We start from the raw sequence: 20,041 nt of genomic DNA on the forward strand, positions 1-20,041 counted from the left end.
TATTGAGAGAATGAAAACAGCATCTGATCATAGTGTTCAGAGACAGGAGCTGTTTATGATTTTTAATGAAAATGATAAGTGTGGGGCCTCAGTGATTATACCTCTTGGCTCACAAGAAAAGGGAGAGAAAAAGGAGAGAACAATTAACAGGCACATTCCCTGTCTCTGGTGGCACAGTGCCACCTTGGAAATCTTCCAACAATAAGATCACCACCAGATGTGAATGCTGGCACCTTCAGAACCATAACCTGGGGAAACGCTTGTTAATAATAAAATGCACCAGTAAATGACATTAGTGTTTGCTGTGCTTTCTCAGATATGAGGAAATTAAGGCATAAAATAACAAAAATGACTATGAAATCTAACAATGTCAGCACAGCAAAGTAAGCAGTCAATCCAGTGAGTAGGCAGCCAATTGACCAAGGGACCATATGAGCACACAATCTGACAAATATTCAAGCATGTAACAAACTCTTGCAGAGAGTTTTTAATATAGAAAAACGCTAGCAATCTGATTAAAAACTTAGACTTGAATAGGTATTTCTTCAAAGACAGAAATATCAAAAAGACACATTACAAGACACTTGACCTTATTCATTGTCATCAAGGAAATGCAGATTATGACAATGGTTGTGGATAATATTTCTATCTAAATTAATGTCCACAATATTAAATTTATTCATCATGATCAAGTAAATTAAAATTATAACAATGACATACCACCTCATTCATTTGAATAATGATTTTAAAAAACAAAATGCAAGTATTTGCAGGATGTGTAGGAACTGAAACCCTTGTGTACTGCTGTTCAGAGTGTCAAATTGTGCAGCTGCTCTGGAAAAAAGCATAACGGTCCTTTTAAAAACCTTTAAAAGGAAGGACTGCATGAGGCCCCTATCCAACTTCTTCATGTTTACACAAAAGAATAAAAAAATCAGAATTTTGAAAGACTATCCACAACAGTTTCTACTCAAATTCCTGCCTATCTTAAGAGAAAAATCCCCTAAAATCCCCTGCTTGGGTGTGCATACAGCTCTTCTACTCCTACTTTGGTGGACCAACATGATTTCCAGGCTCAGCTAGTGGACAGGGACAAGCAAGGGTCCAGCACGAAGGAGCTGCGCATTTGTAATAGACAACGTGGCATCTACAGTCACTCCCTTAAGAAAATGGAAGGAACGCATGAGATGATGAGGGAGGTATAATGGAGAGTAATGCAGGCCTTGAGATATCAGAACAAGTTAGCACATGTATAAAAATACCACATTGAAGCCTCATCTTTTTCAAAATACTACAGAGGTAAAATCTATCTTGGTGTAAAATTTATTTCATTTAAGGAAAAGAAGTTGACTTTAAGTATTGTATTCCATGTCTTTGCCGGTCTTGGTAGTAATAAGACTTAAGTAGCATTAACTGAAGGGATACTTGTTTCAAATCTAAAATTTTGTTATTTATGCCCTGAATAGGTAAGGATGGCAGGACAGCTGGTTTCCTTTGGCCTTTAGAGTATGACACATCCACCACTTTTGGCTTTTTTGATTTTGTCTTTCGTGTCATTTATCTCCTTTTGAAGTTTTTTGCTCTCCTTTTGGAATCCTTCTTTTAGCAGCTTCTCTTGTTCCTAAAAAGACAAGTGGAATATAAGTAACTTCTGACAAAAGCTAGTTAGAAGATAAAAGGTCACTAGACAAAGGTAAGTGGAACAATTCACCAGGTAGATTTAACAATTGTAAATATGTATACACTGAATATAGGTGCATCTACTTCAGTAAAGCAAAGACTACTTGATCAGAGGGGCAGAAAGATACTAATACAAAGACTGTGGGGGATTTTAATACCCCACCCACATAAAAAGAGATGTAAACCACACAAAAAAATAATAAAGAACAATCAGTTTATCTACCTCATAGAAAAAATGGATTTACTGATTGCAACACAGTATCTTATCCAATGAGAGCAGAGTACACATTCTTCTCTGCACCACACTGAACTCATCCAATCTATACATATACCATCATTTAGGTATGAAAGCATGTTTTTGCAAAAAGAATTATAATAAATGTCTGTATCATATCAGATAACAGTGAAATAGAACTAGAAACAGCAAAAGAAATTAGAAATTATCCAAGCACATGAAGATGGAATATACATTTAAGTATTCACTGGGCCACAGAAAAAGTCAGGGAAGAAATTTAAAAGTCCTATTCAAATGATAATGTAAATCTAACATAGCAAAACCCATGGAGACAATGAAAACAGTTGTAAGAAAGTTCATAAATATAGGTACCTATTTTACACAGATTCATTTTTTTTTTCCCCAGAACCAGGGATTGAACTCAAGACCTCGTGCTTGCCAGGCAAGCGCTTACTCTACTGGGTTATCTCCCTGGCCCTTGTACCTATTTTAGAAAAAGTAGAAAGATCCCCAAGAAATAACCTAAGCACTGGATAGAGTCAAGGAGATTCACCCAAATGCAGTTACACCCAGATAGGAAGCCAGGGATTCTCTGGTTGCTCAAATTTTCTGCTTACAGTTGACAAAGCTCTGATTCAGAGGAGACATGTGGATAAGATGATGGGCAGGCTAGAAAGGAATCCTAGGGTAAGCAGCATCAGGGAGTAATGTAAAGAAGGGAAAACAAGAACAACTATTTTAAGGAATTGTTTAAAATCTAAAAATGGAGTGTAAGCAAAGAATAAAATTTCCTGTGTAAAGATGGCTATGCTATGCAGGGTAGGAGAAGAAATGAGGTCAGCAAACAGTGATGGGGCATTTAGGCTGATCCATGGGGCAAAAGGTTCACAGGGGACGGGCAGAATACGAGACCAAGATGTACTGGATGTTCACTGCATGGCAGTCACCAACAGATAGATAACACTCTTATCCTCATACGGTTCACTTCCCAGCAAGCAGACAGTGGCACTACAAGTACAAATTAGGTAAATAGGGATTTGAAAGGTCATACACTAAGGTGGTGGGCAGCATGCAAAGGGCCGAGGATTGACGATGCTCTTTGGAAAAGTATAATGACATTATCAAAGGGGTCCTTGGAGATTTCCCTAAACAGTTGTCTTTGGAACAAAGAATGCAGAGTGAGGGTGGGGATCCTCTAGTTGTAGGGGAAATAATTTTAACTAGTGCACCCTTATTCTAGTAGAATAAGGGTGCCTGTTTCCTAGCAGTATTTTATGTTGCATTTTACTAATGATCAGTGGTGTACTTATCTGACACCAAGTATTTCCTTTGGTAAATGACTTCTCAATCCTTTAATCCATTTCTCAATTGGGATTTTATTTGTTTGTTTTCTTACTATGAATCAGCAGTCTTTACATTTCCTGTATATAAGTCCTATGTTAGATAATGTGACTTGAAAATATTTTCTTTCAGCTGGGGAGACGGTCAGTGGAAAATGCTCTTCTCTGGCAATGCAAGAACCTGAGTTCTATCTCTGGCTCCGCAAAAACAAACAAATAAATGACAACAACAAAAAAGAAAATATTTTGTTTCAGCTTTTGGTACATCTTATTTATAGCTTTATTGGTATTTTTTTTGCAGAGCAAAATTAATTTCTTATGATGAAATTTAATTTATTAAATTTTTCTGATTCAAAGTACTTTGTCTGTCTTGAAAGAAATGCACAAACCTTTTAAAAATCTATGTGCAGCTGAGCAAACCTGTAATTGCAGGACTCTGACCACTACAAAACATTGGAAATCTAAGCCTAGTTTGGGCACAGTAGTGAGATAGTGACTTGGTGAGTTGCTATCTCAAAAAAAAAATTTTTTTTTAAACAACTGGAGATACAGTGCAATGAGAAGTACCAGCATTCAATCCCTCATAATGGGGGAAGGGAACCAGCCATATTTAATTAACAAAATCATTTACAAACATAATTCATAGCTAACTTTTTACTTAAAGGTCACAGTTAAGTTTATCAGGCTGTAAGTGACAAGTTCATAAAATACAGAATTTTGACAAAAATTAGTTTCAAACTTTACAAGGAAATTTTAGGAGGAAAACAAATGCTTCTTGTAAATTAGATTTGAATTAAGATATGTAACTATTTTTAGTCCTATCATTTTTTTCCTAATACCAAGCTATTTCTCTAGGTCCCACTTTTCCAGTTCTGGCACCAAGAAGGCTTTGGCAGAACCTGCTATCCACCATTTTTTCTGGGCCCATTATCAACCAATTAAGTAGTGGAATCTAACTTCATTTTGGCCTTTGTTCTACCCTTGTTGTAAATTAATGCACTTCTGTATATGGGACAAATGCACACCAGCTGTCCTGCCTTAGTCAACTTGTAAATAAACTCATTATTCCAGTTTTATTGGTGTTCCTATGCTTTCAGTAGTAAATGGCAAAATGAATCCAGATAGATGGGGTCAGACTCAAAACTCTGGCCAGGTCCCCAATAACATGTTTACATAACACAGAAATGAAATACTCTAAAGTTCAGACGAAATGTCTTGATCTCAGTTTAGGACATTTGAGCGGAGCCCCCAGAGTCTTGCACAGGACTGACAGGTGATAAGCAAGCCAGTCAGAATTCTAGGGGATTTCTGTACAGAATTCCCAAGGGAACAGAAATTGGGACCAAGTAGAGAAAACAGGCCAGAGTGGTGTGAAGTTTGAAGAGATTTTGCTCATGACGATCCCTGTAGTGTTAACCTCATAACAGACTGGACAGAAGAAAAGATCGTGTTATAAAGAGAGATACTTCATTAACTGGATGATCTAAAGAAGGTTTTTTTGAACTGATGTTTCTTTTAAGAGGGAACAGGTCCATTTTCCATATTCATATTCAAGAGATAAAGCAGATAAAATATTTTCATGATGCCTATGAGACAAAGCTTCTGTGAAGGAAGGACATGCTCACTGATGGGACAGCATTGCAAGGGAAGACAAGGATTGGACAGGGACAGCAGACAGGTGAGGCAAGTGCACAGGAGTCAACAGGCACAAGGTCCTTTGTGGGGATTCATAGTCTCCTTGCCCATGTTTGTGATCAGGGGGAATGGAGAGAAAATGAAAAGCAGAAAGTTGCGGGTGGTGCAGCTGAGTACCTGGAGTTTGAGGGCCAGAGTCTCTTGGTGCTCTTTAAGCATCTGTGCCCTGTCCTGCTCCATCTTCGTGGTCAGCTGCCTGACATGCTCCTGATAACTCTTCTCTTTCTGCTCCAGCATCTCCTGAGTCTTCCTTTGCATTTCCTCCAGCATTTTCGTGGCAGCCTCTGCAGATTCAGCTTTTACACGTTGCACTGAAAGGAATGAGAGAAAGATCCGTGCATTACTAGGTGGCCTCACCTGCTCCTACATATGTTTATATATTGTACCTTCTGACCACCTTGGAAAATGAAATACACCTTTGGTCTTGGTCCAGTTTAAAAATAGCAGATTTACTTAAATTATTTAAACTTTACAGCTTATGAGGTCAAGTAGCCTCTTGACTCACTCCTCACCTTCAATCTCCTTTTCTTTCTCTGTGAGAGTCTGGTCTGTCTGTAGAATGGCATTAGTCATGTCCTCCTTGGAATCCATGTATTTTTGCAGAACCTCGTTAGCCTTTCAAACCAAAGAACACAGGGTTATCAGTAGTACATGCCTATAAGCATTCATGTCTGTGTTTTGCCTAGCGTATTTCCCTCTAGGAACCGTTACTCCTAGTCCTGGGGATTCGGGTGGCCAAGATTCTCTGTTCACGATGATGGCCTTGTGCTCTAGGCAGGCCAGTAAAACCCCACCCTGTGCCCTAAGAGTCAATGTCCTTTATAGCAAGTCTGTGGGCAAAGACTTGTGCCATTTTAGTCTGAAGGTGCTATGTTTAAAACTCACAGTGCTGTGGTCTCTACAGGCTGAGCATGCTAAAGAATGAAAGTTTCATGGAGACAGCAGATCAGAGGAAGGAATTAAAAATTGAAGGAAATGTGGGTCTGGAAGGTAACAGACAGTGAAAAGGAAGACAACTCCTTTTTTTTTTTTTTTTCTTTTCAACACTGGGGATTGAACTCGGAACCCTGGGTTCAATCCTCAGTACCAAGCACATATTCTACTGAGCTGTCTCCCTGGAGCTCCATTCTTAATTGAATGTGCTCTCTCTGAAGAGTACCTAGGACAGAACTAGAACAATAGTCTTCTCCTGGGTGTCGTCGACTGACAGTGTGAATGCAGTAGTGAAAATCAAACTGTGTAGGGCACATCACTGAGCCATCACAGTTGGTCGCACTGACGTGGACACTGGCACAACCGCACAGGTGAGTGGCTCACCTGTATCCCCTTCTTGGGTTCCTCATGGTACTTTTTCTTCAGGTCTTGCACCTTCTGAAGAAGGAGCCGGTAGCCCCCTGGTTTCGAGTAAATTCCTTGCTTCACTTCTTCTTCTAGGGGACTGAAAATTTCCTGCAGTAAAGCTGAGCAAAGATCTGAAGATGCTTTCTTATTCCGTTCACAGAAGTTATCGCGCTTCTTTTCTAGCTGGGCCTTTAATGCAAAAATAAGAAAGAAAATGAATAGCCAGAGAGAAAAAACATTTTGTAGTCAGAGTTCCTGATGACACTTATCAAAAAGAATATGACCCAAACTTTTAAATAAAGCTTCTTTGTGACCTTGAAATTTACTAAAGTTTAATTTCTGAATAAAGATTGTGAGCATTATGTCATACTTTAGAAGTGAACTTTGAATATTTCAGATTAGAGGAAAGATTGCATGGAATAAATGGACCTCAAAATAGGCCTTTATTAGATAACTTAGAATGATATTTTCTTTACTATCAAACAGGATAACAGCACATAATTGATTAGAAGTTCTGTTTAGTAATTATATTATCAGCAATGATATGGATTTTGTTATAGCTAATCAAGGAGAGAAATATATTTTGAAATTTTCAGTCCATAATCATCAATTTTTTTACTATTATGATTACTGAGTGGTAGCTAATATCATTTTGAAATCTAGGATAATTTTCTTGCTCAAAATGAATGCTTATTTCAGTTTCTTGTAGTACTTTGCCTTCTCTAATTCTAATCAATATTATCTTGAGATAAAACATTACCCACCCCCAATATCTTTTGAAACACGTGCTCAACATCTTTGAAGGAATGTTTCATGAAGATCTCTATGGCCTCCCTCTCACAGGCCCCGTGCAGGTCCAGCAGCTCCTGCAGGGTGTCTGTGGGCAGCTGCACCTTCTGCCCCATCTGCTGCTCATAGTGTGCCAAGGCCTTCTGCACCGCAGCTGTGTTCTCTATCTGAGCCAGGGCCAGGACTGCATTCTCCATACAGGGCAGATCCCCACTGGTGATGGCAGTGATGTAAGTCTGCACCAGGGTCTCTAAACCTGAAAGTAAAGAGGTATTGGTGCCTGTTACAGGTTGAGTGGAAAACAGTCTCCATTGTGTGTGATTCTGAGCTTAGCAGTTTACCTCTATTTCCCTCAAAATTTCATTGGCATACTTAACAGTGTACTTGGTAATTCATTAGAAATACAAAACCTTTGCCTTTTCTCAGACCTACTGAATTTGACCTTTCTCATGAGGAGACCCCTGTGACATGTATGGACACTAAGGACTAAGATTCCTGGATATATACTACATAGGACTGTTTATTAGAATTTTCCATCCGGTTTAAGTCTGTGGACTATTAGGACTGGAGCTCTATTTCTTTTATTAATATCTCTATTATCATTTTTGATAACAGTAAGCATTTGGTCACTATTTATAGAACAAGAAATGCTATCCCAATCAAAAGCTGTTGCCACTTGGTTATTGAAACTAACAGCATTATTCAAAAGAATACAATAGTCATTAGGCAAAAGAGGATATGTGTGCTTGGAATATAGCCATGAAATGTTTTAATTTTTTCATTTAATTTACCTTTAAATATATATAATCATATTTTCTAGTTGCTATTGTATTACAGACTGCTAGTCCAGTTTGGTTATTGAATTTCAAAGCAATATACTTTTTTCCTGTAGGCCTTTCCTCTCTTTTCCCCTGAATTAAGGTGATTAATAAACTGTATTAGAAAAGTTGAGACCATTTAAACTTCTTTGGGAGAACAGTACATATACAAACCTGAAACCAGAAAGTAGATTCTTTTTTTCTTGTTCCTTAGGTTTATGAATGAGTGAAGCTAAGGGAGGGTACTCACGCGGTCCATTGACCTGGATGCCTCCCGGCAGAGTTTTAGTCCTGGAAGTGCTGAAGATGTAAGAGCAGAATTCTGCAACTTGTTCCACGAATTCCGGGTCCAGCTCATCATCATGCAGTGTCTCCAGCTGGGCCAGCTTCTTTCGATGAGCGGGTCTATCGAAGATAAAGCATTTCTTCTTTGGGAAGAATTTGCGGATGCAGAGTCGGGGGAGATTATAATTTTTAACTTTCTCATCAGTACCTGCACGAAGATAAAAAGGGGTATTCCAACTGTTGGAATTGGTAAGCATTTTTTGAAAATGTTCTAATAGTCCATATTTTTAGCCTCTTTCCTCTGCACTCAACTCATTGACTTTAGCCTGGCAGCATCTTTAGACAGTATGTAAATGAATGGGCTCATCATTTCCTAACAGCGTCTATTTCAAGACAGGAAGCAGAGCCTCAGTAAGTAGCATTTGTCTGTTGCCCGTACTTTTCCAAAACTTGGGCTACTATGCTAGGGTTACTACCCTGCTTTAATCTATTTTCAAGTATACATTAATTACACTCAGCATCCTTTGGATAAATGCAGAAGCACAAATGACAAACACCAAGATGAATTTAAACTAAGCATAGCAAATGTGACAAACAGAAACTTTTCTCTCAGCAAGGGAGAAAACTATTTTAAGACTCAGTGTATTAATTCTGATATCAACCATTATTTTCCACATGTATTTATATAGGATAGAAAGCTCAAAATGTAAAAACAAAAACATAACAAAACAAAATACCCACAATCTATAGTTAAAAAAATTAATTAAAAATTTCTAGTATTTTGATGTTCCCTTTCACCAATTATCCATCCATATTACCTTGGTGTAGCTTCAGGGAATTCTCCAGGTAGGCATCTGGAGAGCTGGACTCTCCATCTATTTCTAATTCCAGGGAGAAATCTCTCAGAGTCCACACAAAGTCTGGGAAGAAGCTCACAAAGTCAGCTGAGTCTTGTACTTCATTACTGTTGGGTGAGGATTTTGCTCTGATTCGATCTGTCAGTTCAGTCACATAGCTGAGGTGCTAAGGAAAACTGGCAAAAATAATGGGACCTTTCATCCCATGTTAGTTTGACAAATCCACAAACTTTTATTTTACCTTTGTCCTTAGCCTAAGTGTCATTTCTTTAGTAGGTATGTGAGTGTTTCCTGACTTGATTTCCTGCTTCTGTCTTCTCTTACTGTGTTGGCTGCACCAGGCTCTAGAGCTGTGGGGCTGGTTTACTCCCACAGGTCTCTCCTCCTGGACCACACAAAGGATACTGCAGTTGGTCCATGGCCTGCTGGTTGATGGTTCCCATGCTGTTATACACAAAGGTGCTGCTCAGCAGAATCGCCAGGGCGAAGATCCAGGAGTCATTCTGATTGTCACCCTGGAAAGCAGAACAAAATTGGCCTCAGGAATGTTGTAGCCTTATATCAAGCTGCACATCAGCAGTGGCAGCAGCATCATTATATAGTTAGTTTTGTTAGAGTAATTACATAGAAGCCTAACTTGAACTGAAATGTCTATAAGATTGAATTTTGAATAGTTTTTGATTAAATTTTGATTCATATTTTTAGTCTCCAGGTCCTTTTAAGGATTATTGCCAGATAACTGAAAAACTGTGAATGTTCATAGGATTTTTTAGTGTTCACTAAATTTATTATAAAAAATCATAAAATGCTTCTGCACATTGCTCTGCACAGATGTCAGGGACATGTGGACTACTGTCACTTTCTTCCCTGTTCCGCCCTCAATTGTTTGCAGTGACAACACAACATAATATCCTTATAGTAAGTACATGGTGGGAATATTTTTAAACCATGAACAATGAATGCACAATAAAATCTACTCTGTGCCTGTTTTAAAATTTCCATGTTAGTTTTTCTGTGTCTCCCCACCCGTGTTTGTGAGGAACTCAAACATTACATATGGTGAACATAAAATATTTGACTGTATCTGAAATGCAGAACACATATGAAGCAGAGGAAGGCTGGCTTTTTAAACAGAAGCAGATTAAAATGAAAAAAGATGGAGGACACTTTCAAGGTCTTCACTGTCTTAGAAAAAATTTCCAGAAAATTGCCTTATAGTATAACAAAGAAAAATTTTCTTACATTAGAATCCTTCAACACCTACAGACTGCTGCACACTGTCCTATAGCCAATACTGTGCATTCTATATCTGGTCCTGTGTTTCTGTAATAGTAATGATCTGATCTTTGGATCCTCCTAAAGGCTCATCAGTTTTCATAAAACTTCATGATTTATGATTGATTTGCATCATCTGCTACCTTCTTTTCCAATATTAGATACATCCTAATATATGGGAATATTTACTTGTGTAGTACTAATAGATCCACCTAGATTGCCATATGAGACTCGACTCCTGCAGAAGAATAGTCATACCCAGAGCCACTCTGGCTCCTATGTCATCAGCCACTCTGATGGCTCCTTGCACCTATTGCAGAATCTCAAGTTTCATCAGCACTGCAACAAACCATGCCATCATAATGGGCTCCAGGTTGTCTTTTCTATCATAGGCCATTCAATCTCTACCTCTAGGTGGTGCTGGTGGAGCAGTAAGATTCTGAATTGTACTAGTACCCTGGCACACTGGCCAGGAGGATGGGCGGTGATCCCCAGTCAGAGCTTAGGTCATCGTAATCTTTTCTAGAGAGAAACATCGAATGCCCATCCTGGCCAGGAGATACTCTGTCACAACCACCTCTCACCCAACTGACTGTCCAGAGCAGTTAGCAGATATCATGGTAAAAAGACCATAATCATAAGTTTCATTTTAAAAATTTGGTTCATAAGATTGCACACGTCTTTTGATGGTAGACCCAGGTTTTAGTTCAAGGATGATTTTTCTGAACTCTAAAAAGCTATCAGGCTTTATCCAATATGAACAACTCTGTCAGTAGAATGAGAACAACATTTTTAGAAGATGTGATTGTTGCCTGAGTGTTCTCTCCAACTTTTTTAATTTTAATGTCTTTTACCACAATAATTTTTCCTGCCAGACTTTGATGAAGTAACATCTCCACTAGCAGTAAAAGTCATTTCATTAATAGGTTGGTTATTAATCATTTCATGGCATCAGATTGGAGTGGAAGCTGGTTAGCTGCAGCAGGTGATGGCAGCTGCAGTCCAACTTCCGAGGTAGGGATATTTTCTTCAGAATTTCTCCAATTGTTTCCGTACCTGCACTGATAATGCACACTCAGGCTATTGCTGCCTGGGACTGAAACACTCACATTGTGTCCATATTGAGTGCCTTAATATCCCTGCCTCCCTTTCAGTTTTTGTTGTTGTATTTTAGGGAAGGGTCTACAGGATGTTCAGGGTCTCACTACTAGATCAGATTCATAGTGATCACCTGTTTACAGGTTCCCAAGAGGTGGGATTATAGGTACACACCACCACACTCAGTCTCAATTGCTCTCTTAGTACGCCCCAGGGGCCAGGCTGGTATGGCGGGCCCAGGGATCAAAACCCCATCCCCTACACCTGCTTGCAGGCTGTTTAATCCCCTGAGCTATTTGGCCAGCCCTTCTTCCTCCCTTTCTAAGCACTGCTCCAGCATTATCGCTTTGAAACAAAATTTGCAGCTCACCCATCTCTTTGGTATTTTTCCTTGTTTTAAATGTCTGGCCCTCTTCCATTTCTTTGTAGGATGTCTGCAAATCCACGACTGGTCTAGTGTTGGGGAAGGTTTCCTCTGGATGCTCAGTTCCAATTTTCTGGTGTTACATGGACACACAAAGCTGTTTCTATATACCTTTGCAGAGTAGAACTGTAGTGTTCTGGGCAGGACCAGTAACTGATGCCCGAGAGCTGCAGGAGCCAGGGGGGACTGCTTCCTTCACTGCCCCACCGTGTAGGTTCCTGGAGCCAGGCAGAGTGCAAGCACAGCTAGGTTCTTAGGCCTCACAGAAGTCTAAATTTAAAAAAAATTTCACTATTGGTAGCAAAATTTACCTGTAGGAGCTGTACACCCTGATTGAGTGGTGCATGCATGCCAGCGCTACCTACATGCAAGGCTGAGACAGGAGAGTAAGTTCAATGACAGCCTATGAAATTTAGTGAGACCCGTTCTCAAGACAAGAAATAAATAAGGGCTAGGGACACAAGCCAGTGTTAATGTGCCCAACTTTCCTATCCCTGGGACTGCTTAAATAAATGAATGAACAAATAAATAAGTGTGTGTCTATAGTAGTTGTAGTTCTTTTATTAGCTGTTTTTTTTTTTTTTTTTTTTTTTCAGAACCAGGGATTGAACTCAGACCCTTGCGCTTGCCAGGGAAGCACTTATTCCACTGAGCCATCTCCCTGGCCTCCCTTGTAGTTCTTTTATACCAATTATTACACACTATAATTTTATCTTATTAGGTGTTTAAAACAATACTAGGAGGTATATGTAAAAAGTTACATGTATAGGACATATCAGAAAGCTGAAGCTAAAGGAAGACAAATCCTTTGCTAGGTGTACCAAGCTAGAACTAGATTTCTAAATGAAACACAATGACGAGGCTTCAACACCCAACTCTTTAAAGTCTGCAGTAGGATAAGACTCTTGACACTGAGTATATGTGTGCTTTCTTTTTCCATCCAGGATCATTTGCATTGTTTATAGATTGTGGTTAATACTGAGAACCTCATATTAATCATGTTGCTTTTCTGCTAGGATTGTCTTATGAATATTTTTTCTGATTTCTGTCTCCTACACTGAGTCTCTACAATATAAGGAAAAAATGAAAACATATTATGTTTGTAAGAACAAGAGGGGCTCGCCAAATAGCTCAGTGCATTAAAGCCCGGGGTTACATCCCTGGGCCTGCCATGCCGGCCCTGCCCCCAGGGCGCACTGAGATTTTGATTGAGACTGGACATGGTGATGTGCGCCTGTAATTCCAGCTCTTGGGAGGCTGTAAACATGCGAATCACTATGAGTCCAATCTAGTAGTTAGCCCCTGAGTACCCTGTAGACTCCTCACTAAAAATACAAAAAAAGATAAATAAATAAATTAAAACAAGAAAACAGTGCTTATTGTAGCAAATATTCCCAGATGAGGAACTCATCCAAACTGGAACCATCCATCCTTACTTTCTCAACATCTCCCAGGCCCTCGGTGTCCAGCAGGACTAGGGCACGCTTTGAGTCCTTGGGGTGAGGCACGCACCACATCCAGATTCCTTTGGTGTGAGACTGCACTGTGGCACCCAGAGAGAAGCCTGCGGAGCACAGAGGAGATGAGAACAAAAACCTCAGGCAGCACTGACCTTACTTACCATGAGGCAAAACAGTGTGGATTGTTATCTGATGAAAGAAAAATATTGAGCAGTCTCATGATAAGAAAACTATGCACCGTGTCAGTACGCTGGTACCATTCTTTAATCCTAATTGCAGAGGAGGCTGAGGCAGGAAAATTAACACCTTAAGCTTATCCTCATAAACCTATTGGAAGTTGGTCTCAAATTAAAATTTCACAAAGGGTTGGATTAGTAGCTCAAATAAAGATCTTTTCAGGCATGCTTGAGATTCTAGGTTCAATCTTCAGTATCCAGCAAGAACAACAACAAAAAGGATGTTGACGTAGGAATGTAGCTTCCTCCTGGCAGGGTTCTATACCCAGTACTACAAAACACTTAAGAAACTTGGAATAGAAGCAAACCACTTCTACCGAATAATGACCACCCAAGAAACTTCATAGGCAACATCAAAGCCCGTGGCAAAAACTGAAATCTTTTCCTCTAGGATCAGAAGCAAGAAAAAGGGGTCTGGTCTGCTTGTACTCAATGGTGATATGAAAGTCGTATCCAACATAATTTGACTAGAGAAGGAATTATAAGGTACTGAAATTGGAAAGAAAAGTAAAAGTATAGACAACAAATAAAAAATGCAGAGTTTCTTAGAGTTCTTCAACATTGAAAAATTTCTCCCTCAAATTTTACCTTCACAATAATAATAAATGACCTTCACAGAGTAAAAATGCAACACGCAGAACTATGGAACTGGAGAGACTATTCGGCAGACATGTACCTGATGAAGGGTTGATATCTGCAATATATCAAGTTCCTACAATGATGCACAAATAGCCAGATTTAAAAAATGGAAAAAAAATTTAAGTAGGCATTTGTATAAAGATGATATTCAAATGGCCATGCAGCACAGGGAAGGATGCTTAACATTATTAGTTATTCAGGGAACTCTAAGTGGAAACCACAAGAGACTATTTCACACCCATCCACTATGACAACAAGGAAATGAACAAAACCAAAGAGAAAAAAAACCCCAAATAATTGCAGAGTATGGACAATTAGTACATTAATGTACTTTGGATGGGAGCATAAAATGGTTCAAGCAAGCTGAAAAATGAGGGCATGGGAGATAGCTCAGTAGAATAAGCGTTTGCCTGGCAAGCTCAAGGGCCTGAGTTCAATCCCTAGTCCACACACACACATAAATTAAATGAAAAGTGGATAGTGATTACTCAAGAAATTAAATTAATTACTATGTGATCCAGCACCATGAACTGTGGTGGTACACTCAGAGACATTTCGAGGGTGGACTTGAATCAGCATCTTCATATCCATGCCCCCATCAATATTGTTCCTAGCAGCATAGTTGTGAAACAAAGCCCCCGCCCATTTAAATGAGTGGATGAAGAAATTTATGTGCAGTATTCATACATCATGGAGCATTACAAGAAAGAAAATTTTGACAAATGTGACACTGGGGAAATGCAAAGACATCACACTAAATGTAAAAACCACAGTCACAGAAGCACACATCTTTCTGATTCCACATGCATGGTGTGTGGAGAACAGTCAAGTTCCTAGCCAGAGCCTAGATGGAGGTGGGGCTGGTGCACAGGGAGCTGTTCAAGGAGGCAAAGATCCTCTCGGGGAGGAGGAGAGAGATCTGGAAAGGGTGGGAAGTGGTGATTGTGCAAATGTGTGATTTCACTTAGTGCCAGAAACAGATCATATAGGAATGATGCAAAATGTATATTATGTAAATATCAGACAACATAAAAAATGTAATATGAATGAAACTTTTATATCCTCAAAAGATAGTGGGAACTAGCTCTTACTATATGGACATCTTCATAAGAATCTGGGAGTTTACAAAAGAAGAAATAAAAATAGAAAGGTATAAATCAACTAAAAGGAAAGTGAGAATTTAAGGATTAGACAACAAAGAGAAGGCAAGGAGAAAAGCTAGAAATCATGATAGGGGTATTCTGCCTTACATTAATATGCACAAGATGGTTAAGGCAATGATCCTGAGAATCTTCAGCAGGTTTTTGAAACTAGTAGTTAATTGGTAGGATTCTCACCCTGACCAACTATATACGCTGATACCTGTGACTAAGCAACTTCACTGAAATTAGTAATGTGTAATACTAGGTCATGCTTGTTGTAATGCCTGCCACTCTGGCATTTTATTTTATTTTATTTTATTTTATTTTATTTTATTTTATTTTATTTTATGCGGCACTGGGAATTGAACTCAGGTCCTTGCGCTTGCCAGGGAAGCGCTTATTCCATTGAGCCAACTCCCTCGCCCATTCTGGTCTTCTAAATACGTACTGCTTGTCATGTCATACCAATTACTGCTATACTGCCTCTCAAATAAATGTTTGTTTAAAAAAAAGGATAATAAATGAAAACAAGAGATAAGAAAAAAATGTCATAAAAATGTTCGACTACAATGCTATATTTGGTTAGAGTTCTAAATTTCTGTGTAAAAATAGATAATTGTTTATTCCTATTTTAAAAAATATTTTGTTATTTTTTCATTTTTTTCACATTCTGTAAGGATTTAAAGTTTAACATATCAATACTTGATGGAAAATACCTATTCAATGTTATGTCTTAAATGTTTGATATCTAGACAAATGGGTTAAGCTCAACTGTCTGTTTTAGGGTAATAATATCATTAAGCTTCTCTTCTGGAGGGTTAACAACTTATGTTTGCAGAACAAAAATTAGAGAAAAAAAAGTGCTGTGAGGACAGCCAACAGTTTGACCCTAGCCTTTCAAGGTCAGTGAGGACTCAGGACTTCGGGGAACCTGTACTGTAACATCCTGTAACTCAGTTGTGTCCCAAATTTATTGATCAAGGAGATTATGGGACCACAAAAAAGAGGAATGTGATTGATGATGTAGAGTGTGCCTAAGGAGAATCACATGGAGAGAAATCATTCTCTCAGGCTTTCACAGAGGGAAAATTGGTCAAACAATGGCTGTGACTCATTCACATGGCTAACAGTGACAAAGAATCTACAAACTGTGGTACAGGGTTTTGGGGTAAATCCTGAGGGGATTTGACTGACCTTGGCCGATAAAAAGTTACATTTCTTGTTATATAGGTCTTGCTTTATCTTGGTCTTAACCATCCAACAGAAAAGTATAAAAATGAGGTATAAAAAGTAAAGCCATATTAATATGCTGAGCTGTAAAAGGCTCAAGTCAACAATGTTTGACATTGCCAGTTCTATGGATAACCCACTACTATTATGGACTACTGGACTATATTGTATTATTTTGCTGAATACATGCGCCTACAATTTTTAAATGGCAATGGAATACTGCCCTCTGACAAAACTATACAAAAAAAGGTAAACAAATGAAGGACCATTTTGTATCTGTATATACAAAATAGTTAAGATAGTACACAGCTACTTTCTCTTAATTCAGTGAGAAGAAAGATTTGTAGTAATAGTGTTTGGACAGGATATCATGTCTGCATCTTGTACTATGAATAACAGCTATGAGGACAACAATATGAAATGTATTAATTATTGAAACTGTCCTACTAATCAGTTTTTAAACTTTCTCAATAAACAACAACAATAACAATAATAATAAACAAAGGATTGTTTAGGAAAGGACTGATTTGTACTTTCCAAGCGGAAGCTAAGGCATAGTAAGGTGAGCCTGTGAGCTTACTGTCATGCCTTAGATCAAATGTCCTCCTCAAAGTGGCAGATTAGGGCACAGTATCCCTCCCAGGCCCTTCTCCCCTCCCCACCCCCATGCAGGATGCGGGCAGTGGGGGTGGTCAGGACTCCGCAGAGCCCTGCTGGCAGCACTCACCCTTTTTCTTCCCAGCCAGCTTGTTCATCAGGTAGGATTTGCCTGTGCGGTACATGCCCACAATAGCCACGACCACGACGGGCTGGGAGATGGCCGACAGGATCCCCAGAGCTTCCTGGTTCACCATCAGCTGTCCTCTCACGTTCTCAATGAGGCACACAGGGCCTGGCATGTAGGTCTCAGAGGCCATGTCCTGTGGGTAATCCTCTGGTCTGCAAGGGCAGGGGTGGAGAGAGGTGGAACCTGTAGCGTTAGTGCTGAGAAACTGGATTCATGAAATTCCCCAGCATGAACCACCAAGTACTGTGTGTGTCAACAAGATGCGTGAAGGAAAACTCACATCAGCTGAGGAAGTTATGGAAATAGTATCCAAGCAGCAGTTCTGTATATGGGTATGTGTGTGTGTGTATATATATATATATATATATATATATATATATATATATATATATATATTTGGAACAGGGTCTCAATGTGCAGCTCTGGCTTGTGGTGCTCTTCCTAAACGTTTGCAGCTGAGATTAGAGGAGTGTGTCACCATGCCTGAACTTGGTGGCCTGCTCAGTGAGCCTGGGGGTGGGTGGTCCACACACTTGCCTAAGCAGGCACTTAGTCTGCTCAGCTATCCTGCCAGCCATTAAAACAGTTGTATTCTAAAATAGTCATAACAATTATTTTGCATCAACATTTACCTGCTTTCACAACCCAAAACTTCCATTTAATTCATTGCAGAAAGATTCTTTTTGGATTCAGATTAAAAACAAAAATACAGAGAGAATAAAAATACAGAGGAATGCACAATAATATTTAAAGAATTTTCTTCCATTTTGTGTGCATGTAATGAATTAAATATTTTCAGTTCATTAGTTCTTATAATGAATAAAGTCCCTCTTGACTACATTGTTCATGGCTTGCTGTATGCCTTTTGGACAATGATCACGGATTTTAAAATGTGATCCTCCTTCCACCCTTAGGGGCTGTGCTCATTTCACTGGAATGGGACGCACAGCATTTCTCAGAAGGGCAAGCAGCATGCTGCTTCTACAAATTGCATGTAAATAGCAGACCACGGGTTTGGGTGCCCAGAAGTAGGGGCCTTGCAGGGATTTGGAGGGGCACAGGCAGGGGTGGTGCCCTACCCTGGGCTTTCTGATCTCCACAGTGAGTGAGCATACACTCAGGGAAGTGTAAGTACTGGATTTTATTCAAATTTTCTACAGAATAATAATTATGAAAACAGGAAACACATGAAGAGGACTAGACAAGGAATTGTCCTAAGATATGATTTACAAAGTGTTTTTAGATCTTCTACCTTTCTTTGTTTTTGCTTGTTTTTCTTTGTTAGAGCAGAGGAAGGAGAAATATGAAGGGAGGAAGAAAAGGAGTGGAAGAAGCAGGGGTGAGGAGCCAGCAGGGAGAGGTGGCCACAGACAGGAGCTGAGAAGGGAGGCCAGCACCTGCCAAGGAAGTCGGGACAAGAGCTCCCTGAAGGCAGGAAGCTAGGCTGAGGTCAGGGGCTTCTGTAGGAAGCAGAGGGCTGCCCTGCGAGACTCTTGTAGAGGAAGCCCTACAGTGAAGCTCAGTGGCTGAGCTCTGGTGGTGAAGGAGCGAGTAGGCCTTGAGGAGTCACTGCATTTGCACCAGTGCTGAAGGAAGACAGCCCGCGGGAAACGCAGTCTGGGTGCCTGAGTAGAAAGGAGGCTGCTTTTGTGATCTCCCTCTCTCATGCTGAGGATTTCTCTCTCTTTGTCTTTAACAGTAGCAATGGCTGATCAACTGTGTCTCATTTCTGTGTTTTCTTCCTGCAAAACAACAGCTCTATGGCTGGCTGCCTTGTTAGCCCTATAGTGCACCAGGAGCAGTTGTGAGTGAGCCCATCAGGACTGCAGTAGCTTGTGCTCCCAGTCCACACAAAGCTAACAGTTCACTTCTTCCTGGGGGAGTGCACTCAACACAAGCCCAGTGCTCTCACCAGGGGACCTGATGCTGTGATCAAATCTGGATTTTATTTGACCTCGGTCCCATGCAAGGCTCAGCTCCAACTTTTCACAGTTCTGATAGTTTTTATGAAAAATAACCAGCCCTCAGAAGTTCCCTTGTGTCCCTGCATCAGACTTAGAAGCTGTGAGCCTGGAGCAGAGCTCCTTCAGAGCTGGAGAGGCTGCTAGAGGGAAGGCAGACTTACCTGTTCTGCTCAGTGTGGGTGATTTGGCTTTTCTCTTCTCTGCCTCTGGCTGTATGCTTGGGCTTTTATGTCACCCTGCGACACTGACTGGCTTCTGCGTTTGCATGCGTGGACAAATGAAAAGCAGCAAGCTTTGTGATAGAGTTAGAGGAATGTGAAACTGAAAGCACTTAGTTCCTTACAAAGGATCAACAGCCATTAGAAGTTTTGTAGCCAAGGTACAGCTTATAATTCCATTTCTTCAAATATTTTGTTTGCACAATTCCTAGAAATCATTTGGTCTTCTCATAAACATCCCTTAAGTGTAATATATACTGGAATATGACCCAAGATTGGGGCAAGTTTGAGCATACAGCAGTGGGGAGACACCATATTACCTTTAAAGTATAATCTCCAAAAGTAACAAGCTCTCCTCACGGTAGATCTGGGTATTGAGAAGCACAGTGCAGGAAAGGGCCTGTAGTCCTGCCCCTGAGTGCTCAGCCCTTGGTTCTGATGCTCACTGCGCAGGTGGGAGGGCTCCCTTCATGGTCCAGGTGTCTGGGCATGGCCATTGTTGCAACTGGACTGCATATCTTAAATCTC

At 39.9% G+C, this 20,041-nt stretch overlaps 1 protein-coding gene across 5 annotated transcripts in view; it reads right to left on the minus strand.

Annotated features, from left to right (window-relative positions):
* Window positions 1–472: 472 nt before the first annotated feature.
* Window positions 473–20,041, minus strand: part of LOC101564995 (guanylate-binding protein 1-like) — a 121,423-nt gene continuing 101,854 nt past the window's right edge. The window contains exons 1-11 of one of the 5 annotated variants that reach the window (XM_004635766.2): window positions 19,457–19,575; window positions 17,272–17,464; window positions 13,274–13,401; window positions 9,446–9,555; window positions 9,002–9,198; window positions 8,149–8,391; window positions 7,056–7,336; window positions 6,268–6,480; window positions 5,463–5,565; window positions 5,068–5,261; window positions 473–1,621 (exon numbers count right to left, since the gene is read on the minus strand). In XM_004635766.2, coding sequence (XP_004635823.1) covers window positions 1,502–1,621; window positions 5,068–5,261; window positions 5,463–5,565; window positions 6,268–6,480; window positions 7,056–7,336; window positions 8,149–8,391; window positions 9,002–9,198; window positions 9,446–9,555; window positions 13,274–13,401; window positions 17,272–17,461 — 1,779 coding nt within the window. In that variant the 5' untranslated portion in view covers window positions 17,462–17,464; window positions 19,457–19,575 and the 3' untranslated portion in view covers window positions 473–1,501. Of the gene's footprint in view, window positions 1,622–5,067; window positions 5,262–5,462; window positions 5,566–6,267; window positions 6,481–7,055; window positions 7,337–8,148; window positions 8,392–9,001; window positions 9,199–9,445; window positions 9,556–13,273; window positions 13,402–17,271; window positions 17,484–19,456; window positions 19,576–20,041 lie in introns of those variants that run through there. The other 4 variants (XM_023720327.1, XM_023720326.1, XM_023720330.1 and 1 more) reach the window with 4 other exon arrangements.

The sequence above is a fragment of the Octodon degus genome, unplaced genomic scaffold, assembly GCF_000260255.1.
Source record: "Octodon degus isolate 3935 unplaced genomic scaffold, OctDeg1.0 scaffold00074, whole genome shotgun sequence".
Taxonomy (NCBI): Eukaryota; Metazoa; Chordata; class Mammalia; order Rodentia; family Octodontidae; genus Octodon; species Octodon degus.